General features: G+C 50.4%; 1 protein-coding gene across 8 annotated transcripts in view; it reads right to left on the reverse strand.

Annotated features, from left to right (window-relative positions):
• Positions 1–266: 266 nt before the first annotated feature.
• Positions 267–19,431, reverse strand: part of PPP1R12B (protein phosphatase 1 regulatory subunit 12B) — a 134,832-nt gene continuing 115,667 nt past the window's right edge. For 3 of the 8 annotated variants that reach the window (XM_084220552.1, XM_084220547.1, XM_084220553.1), the window contains 7 exons: positions 17,399–17,415; positions 16,824–16,971; positions 15,059–15,163; positions 14,740–14,793; positions 13,349–13,399; positions 7,410–7,590; positions 267–3,717 (listed from right to left, as the gene is read on the reverse strand). In XM_084220552.1, the coding sequence (XP_084076678.1) occupies positions 7,456–7,590; positions 13,349–13,399; positions 14,740–14,793; positions 15,059–15,163; positions 16,824–16,971; positions 17,399–17,415 (510 nt within the window). In that variant the 3' untranslated portion in view covers positions 267–3,717; positions 7,410–7,455. Of the gene's footprint in view, positions 3,718–7,409; positions 7,591–12,974; positions 13,043–13,348; positions 13,400–14,739; positions 14,794–15,058; positions 15,164–16,823; positions 16,972–17,398; positions 17,416–19,431 lie in introns of those variants that run through there. The other 5 variants (XR_014616707.1, XM_084220550.1, XM_084220551.1 and 2 more) reach the window with 5 other exon arrangements.

The following is a 19,431-nucleotide window of genomic DNA, read 5'->3' on the forward strand; positions in this document are numbered from 1 at the left end:
CCAGAGTGGGAAATGGGCCTGATCCCCAGTGTGATGTCGTGGAGGAGATGGGACTCTTTCCTGTTTTACCTTCCCACTGGTGGGTGCTTTTCAGGGATGTGCATCCCAGTTCCTTCATTTCAGCTTCCCGTGAAAAGGTACCTGTGTTGTAGCTGCAAAACTTTTGTGCTTTATTGTTATGCCACGAGAATTTTGGGAGAAACAGGGAATTTTAGCACAAACAACTTGTAATTCCAGAAAGATGGAAGCAAAGTCAAAGCTTCTATTTTATCAACTCTTACTTTATTCATTTATAAATACTGTTGTGTTTACAAGCATCATAGCTGTGAATATTATTCCCAAACTTTCAAACACATAATACTTATAATACTATATAACAACAACCAGTAAAACAAATCATTCATCTCAGGGTTTGAAAGGCCACTCAAAAGTTGCATAAAAATACATTCTCTCCCCATCTCATCAGCCAGTCCTGCTTCTCCAAGGAGTTTATTTACAAAGAGCCATCACCAAACTTGCAGCCACAACAGGTGGGTTCACCCCAAGCAATAAAAATTAACTCACCCCAAGCAATTGCTTAGAAAAAAAAGCTCATGTTCCCCAAGGGAGACCACGTCTGGCAAATGCTCTGGTTCCAAGAGGGATCAATTTTAAAAACCTATTTGCTCTGCACCTTGTGCCAAGCACAGGGTTTGAGGTGTCCTGTTTGTCACCTCCTCAGTGCACTGGTTATGTCAGGCATGAAGTGAGACAAAAAAAATCCATTCTCAAGAATGTGATTTGCAGTTGTGCCGTCACCACGAGACGCTCACAGCTTTGGCTGATCAGGGACACTGAGCTGTGGGGGCCCAGGGCTCAGACAATCCAGTGCTAAGCTGACACTGCAGCTGAAGTGGTTTGGCTTTGCAAGGTGCCAGTCAGAAGAATGAGCCTCCCACAGCCTTTCCACTCTGCTCCTTGGGAAAAAGCGCAGCAAGTGTCCTGTAAGAAGGGGCAAAACATCAGTGCAGGATGGATTTGTCAGATTGGGTTGAACCCTCTCCCTAAAACAGACACCAGGCTTCTTCCTGCTGCCAGGAACCTGCCTGTGAGAAGGACAGGATCTTGATTCTGAACTCTCCTCCTCATCCTGCCGGGATGCACGGCCTGAGGCGCCAGCCCAGCTGGGGAGCACCTCCTGCTCCATGGGCACAGAAGGGACAGAGCCCTGACCCTGAGCTCCTGGGCACAGAAGGGACAGAGCCCTGACCCTGAGCTCCTGGGCACAGCAGGGACAGAGCCCTGACCCTGAGCTCCTGAGCCCAGAAGGGACAGGGCTGCTGACCCTGAGCTCCTGGGCACAGCAGGGACAGAGCTCCTGACCCTGAGCTCCTGGGCACAGCAGGGACAGGGCCCCTGACCCTGAGCTCCTGGGCACAGAAGGAACAGGGCTGCTGACCCTGAGCTCCTGAGCACAGAAGGGACAGGGCCAGGAGCTCAGAAGGGACAGGGCTCCTGAGCCCGAGCTCCTGAGCAGAGCAGAGCCGAGGCTGAAGCGAGGAGAGGTCACCAAGAGAGAAAACACCAAGAACGGCAGAAGTACTCACAGAAAGAGCGCACCAAGAGGGGACGGCGTGCAGGGGAAGCACTGACTGGATCTCAAGACTTAAAGCCGTTAAATAGCGCAGGGTTAAAATCAAGGAATATAAAAAGGATGCCTGGCTTAGGCAGTGCTCTGCAGAAACCCTGATGCCTTCACCAGCTTTGGTCTCTTCCTCCCAAAGCTCAGCAGCAGAGACAGGGCCTCAGTGCACCAGGAGACACCGTGCCTCAGCTGCACAAACGGCTCCACCAGCTGAAGAGCAACTTGTGTCAGAGCTGCCTGGGGAGAACTGGCAGCTCCAGAAAGAGCAAGAGAGGTTGAAACAGGCAGGACAGGGAGGGGAAGGGGGCGAAATGGAGAATTATGGGGGAAAAAAAGAGAGAAAACACCAGAGAGAGGGAAACAGAGATGCTTTCTGAGGCAATAACCAGCAAAAGGTTCAAAAAAGCCCAGGATTGCCTGATAGAGATAAGTTTTACCCTGCTGAGCAAGCTCAAATATTCTGCTCATGGTGAAGTATCTCATCTCTCTGGAAGTGGAGAGTCCCCCCAGCCAGAGCCAGCAGAGCTGCTCAGGAACATGGCAGAGCTGCTCCATGGCCACCTCCAGGTTCAGTGACTAAGAACTGCTGCCCTTGGCCAGACAGAGCCTGGGGAGCTGAAGGACAAAGGGGATGAAAGGACAAATGTGGAAGGATGTAGATGGGAGAATGTTTTGGATACAGCAGGACGTCTCTGAGAGGGAAGGTACAGTTTGGGAGGAGTCTGTTAACGGGAAGATGAACAGAACTGATGACGTCCCACAGCATGGAGAGAGGAGCCAATGTCTAAATGCCCATGGGAGAGAACATTGCAAACTGTTTAGAGTGCATGTAACATTAAAGAGGAGTATTTCTGGAGGGTTTCCTTCAAGGTCAAAGCTTATCACAAGTTTCTGACAGGTCAGAAGACTTTCATCATGGTGATTCAGTTACCAGCAGCTCCTTGTCCCTCTGACACACCCTGACCTCTCCAAGGTGTGTGGGACAAGATGCTGGCATTCTCTATCTACAAATCCTGCTGCAAATCAAAGGGAGGGTACCTGAAATACCAGACCAGGCTCTGCTATGGGCTTTGCCTTCAGGGAGGCAGCAGAAGAATGTTCCAGATGGCTTTTGGGAAGGGGAGCCTGGTTTCTGGCATGGGCACAGCTCCCTGTAAGGTGATTCATGCTCACACACAGCTGAGAGCAGCAAAGGGTCTGTAGGGGTTCAAGTTTGTCCTTCAGAAAGCTCAGCAAGTGCCTGGGATATATCCTGTCCCAAGGAACAAGTGTCCAGTGGCAACTGGATGCTACCAATCAGAGACAGGAGCCCTGGAAGGACACAATGTGACACAGGATCACCCAGGCTGGGGGGGAAAGGGAGGGTGAGGGATAATGGTCTGACACTGAGTGTCAGCACAGCACTGATGTTACTGAACAGGTTCAAGAATCTTATCTAAAATAGAAGACTCAGTCTACTGGGGCAAGAGGAGAAGGTGTCTGTGCAAAACAGCTCATCAGCCTGCGACAAACATGAGCTCTGGTGGCTTTCACAGCATCACATTTAACCAGAGTCCCACATCTCAGTGGGCTGATGTGCATCCTCAGAGTCCCAGCCCAGGTTCACATTTCCCACCTGTAAAGGGCTTGGATATGCTGGGTTAGTTCTTCAGATGTCACTTTTTACAGTAGGAGCTTCCCACTCCAGGTCAGAGTCCAAAACCAAACACTGAGCTTTTGGAAGAAGTTTTGGCAGCTCAAACCCAGTCCTCACATTTCTCCCTTGAATAAAATGTCCGAGATACCACAACATGCATAAATTAAAAAAAAATAAAATGGCAGGGGGTGTGTGGGGGGAAATAGGGGTAGAAAGGGAATGTACAGCAAAGGGCAGGGCAAGGCAGGTGTAACATTGATCCCACGGCTGAAACACTTGCTGTACGTGATGGGAAGGAAGGGGTAGGGCTCGGTGTGGGGTTGGCAGCTGGTGTAGGACACCCCTCCTTGTCCTCCCTTTGCTCTGATTCCTATTTGGAGAGTTTGCTGATGACTCGAATGAGGGCTCCGTTCTCATCCTTCAGCCTTTGGTTGTCCGACTTCAGCTCTGTCAAAATCTGTGGAGAGACAAAGACAAGGTGGGATCAGAGGGGCTCGGGGGCCAGGGGGACGCTGCATCCCCTCCAGAGCGCCCTTCCGTGGCTCTGCAGCATCTCCAGAGCCGTCCCAAGCTGGCTGCCAGGCGTGAGGGGTGAGGGCCTCGAGCACAGCGCTGACCAGGGAGCCCCTGGTGCAAAGCAAGGCCACAGCCCCAGCAGCAGGTCAGGACCAGACCAGCAGGGCAGCAACCATTTCTGAGCTGGCTCATCCCAAACCTGGGCCCAGAGGCTAAATACAGCTCAGCAGAAAAGTAAAGCTGGTTTTCCTGATATGCTTTTTCCATTTTGCCAGGACTGGAAGGGAAACTAAATGTCTGGAATCTTTATTTAGAACTGGACCTTGCAAAATCTCTTTAGAATACCCCCAAATCTCCTTGGGACCCTGCAGATGTGTAATACAGTCCCTAGTGCTGAGGCCAGAGCACTGGTAGAACACCCTGACACTGGAGGGACCTCCTGGGTGCTCAACTGAGGTTGCAGCAGACAAAAGCCTTTGGAAACAGAGAAGAAAAAGCTTCAACAAGACCCTTCCAGCATTTCCCATTGACATAAACCCTGCTGGCTTCCTGTGCTGCAGTCAGTGACCTTCCCTGGCCTGCTCCCAACTGCTGGGCACAGAGGGAGACCCCTGCTCCTGTCTGGGTGAGGCACACAAGGGGTGACTCCCACCAGGGTGCCAGCAGATCACAGGGTGAGCAGCCTCAAGCCTGCAGGGGCACCCAGGGCAGAGTGGGATCACACACATGGCACCTGTATGAGCTCAGCCAAGGTGCATCTTGGAGGAATTCCCTCAAATTAAAAATCTGCACTAAATCTCCTTCCTCCTAACCTGGAGTTTCAGCTTTGATCACAATGTTCTGCCCCCCTCCATGATCACCAGCTCTGAGTGTGGGCTCCTGGAGCAGTTCCAGCTCCCACCAGAGCAATTCCCTTCTTACATGGTTGGGCCAAGCTATGGTGGGCCCCACTACACCCAACTCCATCCCCGTGGGCACTGCTGGTGGATGTTGCAGCTGGGAGGTTTTTGAGAGAGGGAGGAGGGGCTGGTGCTGCATGGGGGGATATTGTGGGAAGGGTAAATCCATGTGCTGGGCTGGCCAGAGCTCCAGCCAGAGATGCTGTGTGCCTCCCTAGAGCCAGTGCTGATGGAGTGACAGGTGCATCACCACGGCTGGGCTGTCACCAGAACAGCACTCAGGGCTCCCTGTGCCATTTCTCACGGCCAAAGAAGAGGCACTGTCATCACCAAAGGGATCAGGAGCTCAGAGACACAGCAGAGCTCTTGACATCTCTGCACTCCTCTGTTTCCTCCTGAGCTCCACCTGCCACTCACACTGGTGCCTCCCAGTGCCCTTCAAGAGCCCCTCCAGCCACTGGGCAGTCCTGTCAGGCCCTGTCACTGCCTGGGGTGGCTCTGCAGTGCCCATTGCTGTGATAATGGGTGTGTGAAGCCCTGACACTCATTTTGGAGAGAGAACCTGTCACAGCTCCCAGAAACGACGTGAGAGAGAACCACTGCAGCCCCAGGGCTCAGCTGGAGCCTGACGGGGCTGTGCCTCACGGGGGACTTGGTGTCACCTGTGTCCCTTATTTGAACATGGAGCAGTGTCAGTACCTGTGAAGTGCCTCTGGACACGTTTCCAGCTCCACCAGTGCCCAGTGAGGCTTCCTGACAGCTGCACACCAGCCTTTGACAATACAAGCCCAGGGCGCTCCTCCCTTAGAAGCAGAGTAGTCTCAAGTCAGGTGAAATGAACCCCATGGGAACAGGCTGGAAGGGCTGGAAGTTTCTAGCAGCTTTACAGAAGTCTCACAGGAATGGTGAGATGTGGCAGGGATGTGGCCCAGCCCCAGGGAATGGCAGGGCTGACCATGAGGCAGTGTTGGTGTCACCGGGGTTTGGGCTGGAGGCTGCTCTGAGCAGCAGGGCTGTGTCACCTGGGACATGAGAACACAGCTCCTCACAAACCCTGTGCATTCAGGAAAATGAGAGTCACTGAAAAGCACTGCTGCCAGAGCTGGCAGAGCCTAAACCAGTGACATCTCTGCACTGCTGTGATGTCCACAGACACCACTGAGGCAGAGTTTGCACCTACCAGCAACATCCTGTGTTAGACCTACTCAAAGAGTTGAAACTAAATCAGCAGAGCTCACAGACCATGGCTCTTCCCAGCTCAGGCACTGGCAGGGAACTGCAAACCTGTAGGTGAGGAGGGAAGTATGAGCCTCAGCCAGAGCAGAGGGGGGATGGAAGGGCAGTCCTGGGAGGAGGAGAGGTGACTTGCAGGTTGTGAATCATCAGTTCTTTGAGTCTGGAAAGAATTTTGCCCAATTTTCCCTCTCAGATCTCAAAGCATGTGGGGAAGGAGAATGACTCAAGTTTTATGAGAAGAAATGAGGCGGGGTCAGGTTGGAGGATAGTTCCACAGATTAAAACCAGAAAGGCTGTGAGATCATTTCACCTGACCATCTGCACAATCCAGGGCACACAATATAACACCTGACTCCTGGCCCTTGTGACACACATGTGGGCTTGAGCTGAGACTCCTGGAAAGGGGAAGCCACAATTCCCTGATTAGTTTGTTTCTATGATTAATCAGCCTTGATATAATTTGTGTGCTAAGAATAGATTTTTTTATTCTGTGGTGCCACTTCCAGCCCACAAGAACACACAACTTCTTGTGTCTCAAGGGATATGAATATCCCTACTAACCTGCAAAGGACAGGTAGGGCCTCAAGAAAGGAGCACTTACAGTTTAATTTTAGCCTTGAACCAATGAAGTAGCAGGAAGAGATGTAATTTAACTGTGTAATGTGTGAAGGCAAAGCTTAGAGAAGACACATCCTTGGGTTTCCACCATTAATTGTCCTGCACTGGATTTAAAACAGAAGATGAAAACACAGAGTGCCCCTGGTCTGGCTCCTGCTGCATCCCCCACCCTGTGCCAGCCCACAGGAGGCAGGGGGTGCTGAGCCTGTGGACTCATACTCCAAAATTTCAGTTTAAAATAAGGAAAGGAGCTTGCCCTTTTTGTTCAAGTGACCAAGAAAACCTGCTGAGGACAGTTCACTTTGGAGTTTTTCTAAAAACACCCTTTCTGTCTAGAATGTTAGCTTTTCACAACATCCCTGAAAATTTCCTGACTTTGGATAATCTGATTTGCTGAGTGCCAGCTTCTCCCTGAACTAAGTTCAAATAAAAAAGAATTATGTTATAAGCAGACATGTAGCATAAACCATCTATTTTCAAGTGTCCAAAGCCAGGCTGGATGGGGCTTGGAGCAACCTGGTCTAATGGAAGGTGTCCCTGCCCATGGTATGGGCTGCAAAGAGATGAACTTTAACTCCCCCTCCAACACAAACCATTCTGTGGGTCTGTTTCAAGGCCAAGGACCAGGCAAGGAGCTGCTGGCACTGCCAAGCCACCCCAAAGCCATTCCCAATGCTAAGCTGGCAAGGGCAGCATCATCTGTCAGGCAGAGCAAGAGCCAGGGGGTGAGCAGAGCTCCAGCAAAGCCCTGCCCTGGCAGCAGCACCATGCTCTTGGAATTCAGAGATCCTTTGCCACAAGCTTCTGAGCCACAAGCTTCACCAGGCAGCCTGGAGAGCAGAGGAGAGCGGGAAGCGCCCGGCCAGGAGCGGAGACCTGCCTGGAGGAGCGGAGGAGGGAGGCAAGATGAGCCCGAGGGAAAGCAGCTACAGCTCCTCTGATTCCGAGGGCTTGGAGGGCAGAGAAAGTCTGGCTACGACCCGGGTCAGAGCCCTGTTCTCAGCCAGCAGCTGCTCATTCATCTGCCTCAGAGTGTGAATCTGTTTGAGCTGGTGGAGATTCTGCAGAGAGCGAGAGGAGTGGACAGAGAAATACAGAGAGAACATCATGGAAATGAACGGGCACAGGAATGGGAGTTTAGTCCATAGGCAGGGAAAGAAAAAAAGAGAATAAAAGAAATTAGTAGCAGTGAGTGCTGGATGGGGAAAGCCTGACAACACATTGGGGATATTTTGGGAATCAGCCCTTCCTCCAGGGGCCCCCAAAGTCTTAACAAAGGTCAAATACAGTGATTTCCCACCACAAAGCAGGATTATATTCTAGTTTACCCAGACAGTTCAGGGACTTGGGAACTGCTGTGAGACCTATCACCAGTGACTTAACACCTAGACAGGCTCTGAAAGCACTGCTGGGAACTGAGAATTTCTTTAAAACTCCTTTTCTTCATGTAACTCTAAAAGCCAAAGCAGCTGTGTGGAGATCAGCTGGGCTGATCCCAAAGGCACAGACTTTGGTAGATCCCAGAGGCACAGACTGAAGCAGCTGAAAGTGTCACTGTCCCACAGCAGATCACCAAGACAGGTACTGTGTCTGCTTGTGTCCCTCATCCTTGAGTGATGCTCCTGGGTCTGCCCAGGCTCAGTCCTGCCAAAACCTCTGGGGTTTGGTTTCTCATCCTTGCCCAGATTCAACTCTTCTCTGTCTCAGGGCTCAATTTATCACTGACCTTCAGAGGGGACAAGTCTGAACCTTAAACTGCTCATTTTAGGAAGAGTCTGAATGAGAGCATCTCCCACAGTGGGGATGTGCCAGGAGGGCATTCCTGGTGACAAAGGCAATGAGGGGCACAGGGCAGAGCAGAGATCAAGCCCCACACTGGGACTTGCACAGGAACAAACTGGACATGGGTACAAACTGTGTGTGCGTACAAACTGGGGCTTGCACAAGTACAAACTGGGCACAGGTACAAACTGGACATGGGTACAGACTGTGTGTGGGTACAAACTGGGGCTTGCACAAGTACAAACTGGGCACAGGTACAAACTGGACATGGGTACAGACTGTGTGTGGGTACAAACTGGGCCTTGCACAGGTACAGCAGCAGTGGGAGGTCAGGAACAGAAGAGCCATGAGGAAGCAGAACAGGGAAATGGTACAAGCCATGCAGACATCCCAGTGCCACAAGGATGACACCGTTCTCAGTAATGCCAAAGTGAATTCATGTGCTGGACATTTACACCACTGCAGGTGCCAGGAGATGCCAAGAGCTGTGGAGCTGCTTCCTGAGCAGCATCCCTGCCCTCCCTCCTCCTGAGAGGTTGGGCAGCTGGGCCACAGGAAAACAAGAACCCATCCTGCATGATGGAGGGGCCCCAACACTGGGCAGGGGCAGGAAACATCCACAAGAAGAGTTGTAAATTCAAATGGCAAAATCCCAGTCCAAAACCAAAGCAGTCCCAAAAAGCACCATATTCCTCCCTATGTCCACTTAGTGGCAGAAGACGACAGAGAGAAGCGTCTGTGAGGAAGAGGGTTCCTTTCTACCATTTCATTAGCAAAAAGCACTCAAAGGGAGGTGCTGTCTGTCCTGAACAAGGAGCCCATGAAAGAATCTACTGTGACACAAAGACAGTGACCATCCATCCAACCTGCACTACTCAGGTTGCCCAGAGAAGCTGTGGCTGCCCCATCCCAGGCAATGTCCAAGGCCAGGTTGGACAGGGCTTGGAGCAGCCTGGGATGGTGGAAGGCGTCTCTGCCCATGGCAAGAGAAGGGCACCTTCAAACTCAAACCAGTCTGGGATTCTTCATGACCCAGAGCTGACTGCAGCTGGCAAGGAATCTGCTGTGTCCCAGGACATTTTGTCCAAGGGCTCATTCCTGTAGAAGACTGGAGCACTCTGTATACCCCCCAACCATCAGCTCTGCTCTTAGCTGCCTAAAAGCACTACATTAACTCTCCATGATGGAATGAAGACGCTTCTTTGGAAAGCTTTGCAAAACCAAGGGAAGCAAGACAGGAAGGCAGGGAGCCAGCAAAGGATGAGCCCCTGAGATCATCAAACTGACAGAGCAGCTCCTGGGACACACAAACACAGTTCTGACACTGGAGAAATCAACAGATCCCAAGACAGAGCTACAGCAAACAAACTGCAGGAAAGCTGCAGTGACACCAGAGCAGTGAGATCCCTGCTCACCATATCCCATCCATCCATCCATCCATCCATCCATCCATCCATCCATCCATCCAGCCATCCATCATCCCTTCACAGCCCAAGATTTCTTGGCTGCCACTGTGCTCAGCGAGGACAGACAGACATGGCACAGCTATCCTGTGATACATCACACCAGGAGCTGCTGGAAGATGGCTGTACTGGAATAGTCACTTCTGATAGTACCAAAACCAGCTGAGGATACTTGGTCTGTTCACCCTGGAGGAGCCTGAGGTCAGACTTCTCTGGGGGCTGCAGCTCCTCCCAAGGGGCAGCTCTGATCTCTGCTCTCTGTGAGCTGGGACAGAACCCCAGGGAAGGGCTGGAGCTGTGTCAGGGGAGATTTAGGCTGGATATCAGGGAAAGGTTCTTCCCCCAGAGGGTGCTGGCACTGCCCAGGCTCCCCAGGGAATGATCACAGTCCCAAGGCTGCCAGAGCTCCAGGGGTGTTTGGACAATGCACTCAGGGATGCCCAGGGTGGGATTGTTGGGGTGTCTGTGCAGGGCCAGGGTTTGGACTGTGGATCCTTTTCAATTCAGGATATTCCATGATTTTATGATACACAGATAATAAAGACCCTCTGTTTTATAACATGGCTCACAGCTGGCAGAAAGCATCTAACATACATAGCAGGGGCATCGTGCTGTGCAAGCTGGAAAGGACTGTGATCATTTCAGAGACCACCTTTGTTTTTCCACACCAGCACAGCACAGAACCTCAGCATGGTCCCATCAGCCCCTGCTCAGCCTCCACATGCTGCACAGCCCACAGAAAGGATCATTGATGTAAAAATGTGTGTGTGCTGCAGGTAGGCCAGGCTCCTGTTTATGCACCAAATCCAGCAAGGGCTGGGAAGCTGGGACTGAAGCCAAGGGCAAAGAGCAGGATCTGGATGATACCGCTGTGATTGCTTATCACTCTGCTTGATACCTGGCTTAGCAAAAGCAGGTTTCTCAGTTCTCTGTACCCGCCTCCAATTAACAGATTTTGTGCCTGCAACACTAAATAAAAATGCCCAGAGCTTGCACAATGCTGAAGCCAGGAGCTGCAGCACTGCTATGGAATAAAGGAGCTTCTGTGACCTTCAAGAACAATTCCTGTGTTAAGTTGGGACCTCAGGCACTTGGCATTGAATTCAGTTCAGTGCAAATGTTAATTTTCTTCCTCCTGCCTCAGCCAAGGTTCTGGATCTCCAGTTGAATTGTCACTCAGGGAAATGCTGAGTGTCTGTCAACTTTGCAAGAGCACGCCTGAGGAGCAGCTCTGCAGAGCAGCTCTGACACCAAGGTTCTTGAAATTCCCAAGCTTGTCTTGCTCCTCTTCACTTCTCTATGGCTTTGGTAGCAGGGGTCACACTCCAGACAGGAACAAAGCTCATTCCCTCAAGCATAGGCTGAAGTACTGCACATTTCTGCCACCTCTGCCTCCTCTTCCTCAGAAGTCAGCTGCAGGAGAGGACAGCCCTGGCCAGGACATCTTATGTACACAACTGGACACAGACACCCCTGGATCCAACAGCTGGATGTGAGTCTTGCTGGATTCAAAGACTAGCAGGAAGAATTCCCAAAAACAGCCTGAGACCTGATCACCTGACAGGTTTGGTTGTTTCCACTTGCTGCTTTCCACATTAAAGGAAATTGGTGGATTTGTCTTTTCCTTCACAACTCCTTACTTATTCTGACTCTGCACAACAGCTACTGAGGTAGTGCAAGGAGCAAGAATGAAAGCCCAGACAGAATTAGTAGATTTTCCTGGCTCAACTCCCACACTAGTGACTAACAGGGATGCTCTGGTTATCTCCCTCCAGGCAAACACAGCAGGGCTGCTTCTCCCACTTCAAGGCATGGTGAAAATGGACACAACAGTTTCCTTCTGGAAAGGTCCAATTCAATGCTTCTTTCTTAAGGGATTTTATATTCCTTTTTTTTTTGAGTAGGTGTCAAATAAGACATGTCACAGTGCCCTCAGGTACTCACTACATGCCTAAAGTTTTGCAAAAGCTAGTAAAAATGTAGTAGCACCTGAGAAGAGAGATTTTCCAAATCCTTGGCTATTTGTTCTACTAACAAAAGGCTACTCTGGTTGTCCAGTGCAGCAAGAACAGACAGAGAGCAGAGTCAGCACCACTCTCAAGGACCTGAAGCTCATTTTCAGCTGGACCACAGGTTCCTTCAGCTCATGTCTCTCGAGGCAATGTGAGAACATGTCCAACCTCCAGCAGTGCTTCTCCTTCTGCATTCCTTTGGCTTCCATGGCTCTGCAGCTCCAGACCCCCTGAACTGGAGGTGCTCTGGCTGTGTCCAACAGACCCTACAGGCACCTCCCCTCATGACTTCCTTCCAGAGCAGCATGTTTCCAGACTGAGGCCACTAGAGGCCACCACCTTGTCTTCTTACTCCACGGGCTGAAGCTGCAGGTTTGCAGTGATCTGCAGAGCTGAAGGACCAACACAAACTGCTCATGCCTGTATCACTCTTGAAGACCACAATGCTGTAATACAGGAAAGTCTCTGTGCAGTTGAAGGTTCCTACCTGCTCACTGAACAAAGAGTTTGGAATTTAGACATATTCAATCCTTTCTCCTTCTCCTCCTGGCTCACACATTCACGCTTATTTTCCCCTCTCTGAGAGAACAAGAGATGTTGCAGCAGAAGATGCAGCACAAGCCTTTCAGAGTTATGTGCTCGGTAGAAACAAAAGCTTCAAATAGAAACAGAGCTGGAACCCCCTCCAGGGTGGCAGGAAGTCGTTTCTGTCAGTGCATGGTGCAGGGAGAGCTCTCAGGTGGGTCATTCCTTCTGAGAGCAGTTTGGTCCCACCTGCTGATGCTGAAAGGGAAGGAAAGCACGGGGCAGAGCAGAGGGACACCCACTCTGTGAACACAGCACTGACATGCAGCAGAACGTGCTGCAGTGCTGGGTGAGGCTTTGGGGGTGTGAGGGCAGCCAGACACTGCTGGGCCCTGCAGGGCTCCCCTCATGGACACAGCCATCCTGGAAGCCACACCATGGCAGCAAGAACGTGCTTGTTCCACACAGCACCTGTGGCCATGGCTCGTGACAGCAAGCCATGCTGCACATCCCATCAGGAAGCAAATTCCTCTTGGCTGGAATTATCCCAGGCTGCCGTGGCCTCCCAGTGACATGCTGTGGGAAGGGAGCAGAGGAACACAACCACTCTGTGTTTTCTCCTGGCCAGTGTGCGTGAGCTCAAAGCCAGCTTTGTCTTCTTACCCATCCGGAGAGAACCTCAGAGGCTTAACTTGGGCTGCAGACTAGTCAGAGCACAGGGGGTCAGCACACTGGAACTCAGCGATGCCACAAAAAGTTAGTTTGAGAAGGCATTTAAGGAGAACAGCTTTCACCATTCTCAGATTAAACAGCAGAACAAATCAAACATAGGAGCAATCAGATGAATGAGAACCAGGACAGTTTATTAGCATTTCATGTTTGGAGAACAGGGCCATTAAAGCAAGTTCTGACTGCAGAAAGGAAAATGAGATCCTTCCCATGGACACCTTTAACATCCTCCTCCTGGGTGACAGTCCCCAAAGACATGAATACAAAGCATATAAAATGGAATAGACACAGTGAAGATTATTTCTTACCTTCATTTCCTCCTCCATTTCAGAGAGTTTCCGCTCCAGGGCTCGCTTCTCCTGTTTACAAGGATTCATGACAAAGAAGGTCACAAGGATTTGGAAGAAAAATTAACAGTATATTTTCTTTTAAAGAAAAATAGGAGTCTTGTGTTTCTGTAGCAGTATTCCCTGAAGAAGGGAATGCAAGGCACAGGTTACAACCAGGAGCTGATCAGATGGGAGAGGGCAGCTGGCAAACCAGCAGGGATATAAGCTGGGCCTGTTTGGGCAGATCACAAGCTCTATTCATACCCCTAATGAAATTATTCCCCATTTTCAGTGATCCCAGTTCTCAGGAGCTGCTGATGTAATGTGATTTTGAGCTCTGTAGGTGAAGCCATGGATTTACTTATACTCCACTGAAGGTGGCAACGAGAAAAGTCCCTGAGCCGCTCAAATAGGAAACAGAACAAGGAAATTCCCTGTCTGGAAATCCTGTTTCTCCCAGATAATCCAGGGCTGCAAAGCTGACTGCTTTCAGTGCACTTTAGAAAGTGAGGATTAGACTCTGCTGTGTGAGTGGCCTGAGCTACACCTGTGCCAAGGTGAAGAGAAGTGGACTCCTTCAGTGACTTTCTCAACATGAAGGGGCTCAAACTGCTCCAGGGACATGCCCTGAGAAGGGGGAAGTAGGAAACATGCATCAAGAACAAGATTTACACTCCCTGCCCTGCTCCTCTGCCCTGTGCAAAGAGCCATGAGGCCAGGAGAGTGAGGAAAAGGCAGCTTCTGAGTGTGCTGTGGATGATGACTTCTGGGTCCCTTTTTGCCCACAGCATGTTTCATCCAGGGATTCATCAGTGCAAAATGCATGAGCCATCCTGGAAACAGTTAGTACATCTTCACTGAGAACAGCTGGACATGCTTCTACTTTCTAACTCACTGAATTTGTGGCTGTTATGATCCTAATTCAACAGAAGTTATACAGGATGCTTCCCTGACTTCAACAAGGCCAAGTTCAAGGTCCTGTCCCTGGGTTGGGGCAATCCTTGGTATCAACCCAGGATGGGGAAAGAAGGGATTGAGAGCAGCCCTTCCAGGATTTTGCCTTGTTCCTCCACCACCCCAATCCAGTCTTTATTTGTAAGGATCAAGAATGTTTGAAAGCATAATGGACCAACAGTCCCCCAGGGTGATACAATCCATTGGTCCTCAGCTGCTTAGAACCAAAGAGAGGAATCAGAATGAAGCTGACAGCAGCAGAGTCTCAGGCCCTGCAAAGGTCAGAACACAATTATCATTGTGCACTGCTCCTCAAGGCAAAAATACAACTTATCTGTTAATTAACATTTCCCTTCTAGAAATGACTGCCCTGCACAAGGCACAGCTGTGACTCAGAAGAAAGCAGAGACACGTACCCTCTTCTCCATCTCCAGCATGCTGGACCGGTCAGAAGTTTTCTCCTGTTTCTGCTATGGAAATTAAAAATAGAAATGATCAAACCCGAGAGCGCTCACAGGGTGCAGCACAAAGGCCAAGAGAGCCTACAGATGCTCTTGCTTGGGATGCAAGACGTTGATTTACAAAATTACTTGTTTATTTCTGTTTCCTCTATGGCACCTTCCCTCCCAAGAATATCCTTCCAAGAGCTCCCCTCCCTTTCCCATTCTGGAACAAGTGTTGCTTTGTCATGGCCAGTGCTCAGTTTCTCCAGTCAGGACCTGGATTTTCCCTTACCTGGGCTGCTTTTTCCAACTTTGCTTTGATATCAGCCAGCTCAAGCTGGGCTTCTTGCAGCTTTGACTTCAGCTTTTGATTTTCAGACAGGGCACTCTCATATAACTGAAATGCAAAACAAGAGCTCAATTAACCAGGCTGCTCCTGGTTAATTAACCCCATCCTGCCATGCTGCTCTGAGCAGACACTGCCCTCAGCACTGAGCTGAGGGGTTCACTTTGCTCCCACACATCAACAGATGAGAAGGGAAAACAAAACAAAACAAAACCTGGATGCTTTACTTATGCTTTCATAATTCATGAATTAGAAATAAGAAAACAGCTGTTGAATTTTGTAGGGAGTTTAAACACAGCCAAGAGGGGACAGTTTTAATCTAAGTAATTCTTTACTCACAGGGTGGTCAAGCCCTGGCACAGGGTGCCCAGAGAAGCTGTGGCTGCCTCTGGATCCCTGGAAGTGTCCAGGTCCAGGAGTCTGAGAAATGGTTACTCGCTTTTCATGGTTTAGGAAGGTTTATTAAACCTTATCGAAAATACAACAGAAGACTGGATAGAGAAAAAAGGTTACAGCACCAGGAGCAAAGGATTTTCCCCACCATATGCTCTCTCTCCCACACAATGGAGGTTTCCCTTTTTTAACCCTTTAACCCCTCCCAAAGTTCTGTCCATCAACCCCTTCTTTGCTGTCCAGTGGTGGAGATCCTGACTGGAAGTTAGATGTCGCTGCAGTGACAGGCCAGCCCTCCCAGATGTCCCAACTCCAGCTGTCCCTTGATAACCACACAAGGGGGTAACACATAACTATAAATCTATAAAACTTTTCTTAACCTATCTTATTTATCTGTTAATTCTGAGAGTCAATCATTGCATTACTCATCTATCACAGTGTCCCAGATTGCAAGGCAAGATGTATTCCATTTGCCATCTGGATGGCAGTTCTCTTCTGTTCAGTAGGCAGTTTTCCTTACCTCTTCCACACCCACTCCTCCCTCTGTGGGAGGCATCTGCTGATAAGAGGCCATTGAATGTCACTGCATGGCTGATAAGAGCCACAGCATCCCACTGGGAGATGTGAGCCCAGAGGGAGGAGCCAAGCATTCCTACTCAGATATAATCTGGAGATTCTGGAACACCAGCACGGCTTCTCCACTGGATTCCCAGAGGAGCAGCAGCTGCCTCTGCCCCTGGATCTTCAGAGGCAGACTGCACCTTTCTCCAGGATCCCTGCTCCAGCAGAACCACCCCTGGCACTGCAGGAGGGCTGCAGCCACAATTCCAATGGCCCTGCTGCCAGCACCCTGACCCACAGGGTGTCAGGCTGTGTTCTGACTCTGTCAGGGTTGGTTTAGTTTAGGCATTGTTTATTTTATCCTTTTATTTTCTTCCCTATTAAAGACCTGTTACTTCCTGCTGCCATACTTTTTGCCTGAGAGCCCCCAAATTTAAAATTTATAGCACTTTGAAGGGGGGGCGGTTCACATTCTCCATTTCAGGGGAGGCTCCTGCCTTCCTTAGCAGGCACCTGTCTTTCAAACCAAGACACACAGGAGCAACCTGGGATAGTGCAAGGTGTCCCTGCCCACGACAGGGGTGGAACGGGATGAGCTTTAAGGTCCTTTCCATCCCAAACCATTGGACTCTTTGAAACAGAGAAAATGAACACAAGCATCCTCTCTTTCTTCCCACTGATTCTTGGTGCCAGTTTTGGCAGAACAGGCAGGTTCTGCAGTGTGTGCAATGACAAGAATCAGTTGAAAGCCCCCTACTTTCTTGTAGTCCCTGTTGCTCTCCTCCTCTGCGCGGCTGCTGAGCGCGGCGAGCCGGTTCTCCCTGCGGCTGTAGGCGCTGGAGCGGCCGGAGGCGCGCTCGCTGTACGACGAGTCGCTCGTGCTGGGGTTTGTAGATGCTTCCAACCTGAAACACGAGGAAGATCCAGCACAGTGGAGCTGTGGTAACTTGGAACAGCCAGCACAGAGCCAGGGCTCTGGGGTCTGTGGGAGCACCCTCCACTTGGCCCTGGGGATCGCTGCCCAAAACCTGGCAGCTACCACCACTACAACAGCTGGAAAAAATCCCAGGGTACCAGCCCAGCCTCCCATGGGCACTGACTTCCCACAAACCTCTCATCTCCATGGTGGAAACCAGCTCCATTTCTAAAAGGGAACTGAGGTAAATAATTTGGGGAGTAAAGAATAGAAGCAAACTGAGCTAAGCTCAGGAAAGGACCAAATAGCCAGTACCAGAGTGGATTTGAAGCACAGGGAATCCTCAAAGGCATACAAACACATGCTGCCAATAAATATTACACAGGAAAAAAAAGAGGAAAAAATAAAATTCTTACCTGGAAAGTCTTTCATGCTGAAGGGAGGAAAAAAAAAAAAAAGAAAGGAAAAGGTAATTAATAATGAGAATTAAACATTCAGTTCAAAAACTGCAGAGCTTCCAGGCAGCAGCAATTTCCCACCTCAGATACTAGCACCCAGCACCTGCTAGGCTGCCAGAGATTTCCCAGCCCAAACTGGGAATCTCCAATCTCTGCCTGAATCTTCAACTGCTTCAGCTCCTCTGAGGCACTTATTTCACTCACCTAAGAAATCCTGAACCTTGCTGTTCAAATCCTCATTTCAGAATTAGAATGCCTTCCCTGGAATCCAAACCAATCTATTGTTTCCCTTTTCCAGTGAAGTTATTCTTCCTGACTATGATCACTGTGCTGTGTGATGCGGGTGAGGGAGATTAACAGACACAGGGATCTCCCAGTGTTTGTGCTGAACTTGAGGAAATCACAAACACTCTTCTCTCCATGGGCAAGCAGCTCCCCATGGAGAAAAGCTTCACTTGGCAGACAGACACAAGAGCAGCTGGAGGAGGGAGGGAGAAGATCCTTACACCAGGGTGGTTGGAGCCTCTGTTGGGTTCTTCTTTCCCCATCAACACCCAAACCTCTGCTGTGCTGTCCTGGGCTGCCTTTGGACATTGAGGGGCTGAAGAGTGTCCAGAGAGGAGAACAGAGCTGGGGAAAGGTCTGGAGCACCAGGAGCAGCTGAAGGAGCTGGGGAAGGGGCTCAGCCTGCACAAAGGGGGGACCTGGCTCTGGGCCCAGGGAACAAGGGACAGGACAAGAGGAAAGGCCTCAGGTTATGTCAGGGGAAGTTCAGGCTAGGTGCATACCAGGGAAAATTTCCTCCTTGAAAGGGTGGTCAGGCCCTGGCACAGATTGCCCAGGGCAGTGGTGGTCACACTCCCTGGAAATACTAAAAAAATGTACAGATGTAACACCATGGTTTAATGGTGAACATGGCAATGCTAGGGGAAAGTTTGGGCTCAACAATCTTAGAGGCCTTCTCCAACTTAATAATTCCATGATTCTATGAATATCCTACAGAGGCCTGATGTGGTAAACCACCATTTCAATGAAATTTTCTGGATCGAACAGTTCCTTCCTACAGTTGCATAAATGCAGTGGTGACAGCATCACTATGCTGCAGGACATGCCACACTGACAGTCACCTCCTCTGACACACATTTACTCAAATTCCAGATGCATTCAGCTCTTTATGGTCCCTTGAACTGGAAGTTGAGCCCAGTATTCCTCTGCTAGTTTATCAGTAGCATCATTGTTCTGAGTGAGCACAAACCTCCCACGGGCACTTCCAGCCAATTCCCTCGGCTCTTTTTAACAGAGTCAACACAAAGGACATCACAGAGCAGATGAGAGGTCAGGCTTTTTGTGCCCAGACATGCTCACACTGCTTGTGATTTCAGCTACACCAGTAAATCCCGTGCTAAGGCCTTACTGGGAGACAGATGTGCTGCCTGTCTGGCACCCTGGTGCTTGAAGACTTGAAGACTTCGAACCACCCACTCCCACCTGGCACCCAGACAATGCCTCTGATCCTGCAGGGATCTGGGAGCACACCCCATGGAGAGAGGGATTAAGTCACCCAGTGGACAAGTGACCCATCCACCCCTCCACTCCAAGCCAGAGGAGCAGGGGCAGATCCCAGAGCATCCTGCCCCAGGCCCAGCCCTGCCTGCTGCTTGCCAGGACATGGCAACCCTTTACCTGCACCTGGCTGCTGAGTTCTTAATTCATCCCAGCCTAATGTGAGCCTCATCTGGCATCCTGATTCAGGACAGGAAGGTGCCTAGGGAGTCTGCAATGTGTGGGCTGTGCAGCACAGCCTCTGACATGCTGGGCTGTGAGCACCAGCACCAGGAGAATGAACTGCTGGACCCTGCATGTGTAGCCTTGAGGATGGACCACAGCTCAAAGCTGCTACCTGCAGAGATCAAAAGGACAAGCAAACCCCACTATGAATTAGCACATTCTCCCTCCAGCTGTGCCCAGAGGGCCATGCTCAGCCAGGCTCT

Source organism: Fringilla coelebs (genome assembly GCF_963513975.1).
Source record: "Fringilla coelebs genome assembly, chromosome: 23".
NCBI classification, from domain to species: domain Eukaryota; kingdom Metazoa; phylum Chordata; class Aves; order Passeriformes; family Fringillidae; genus Fringilla; species Fringilla coelebs.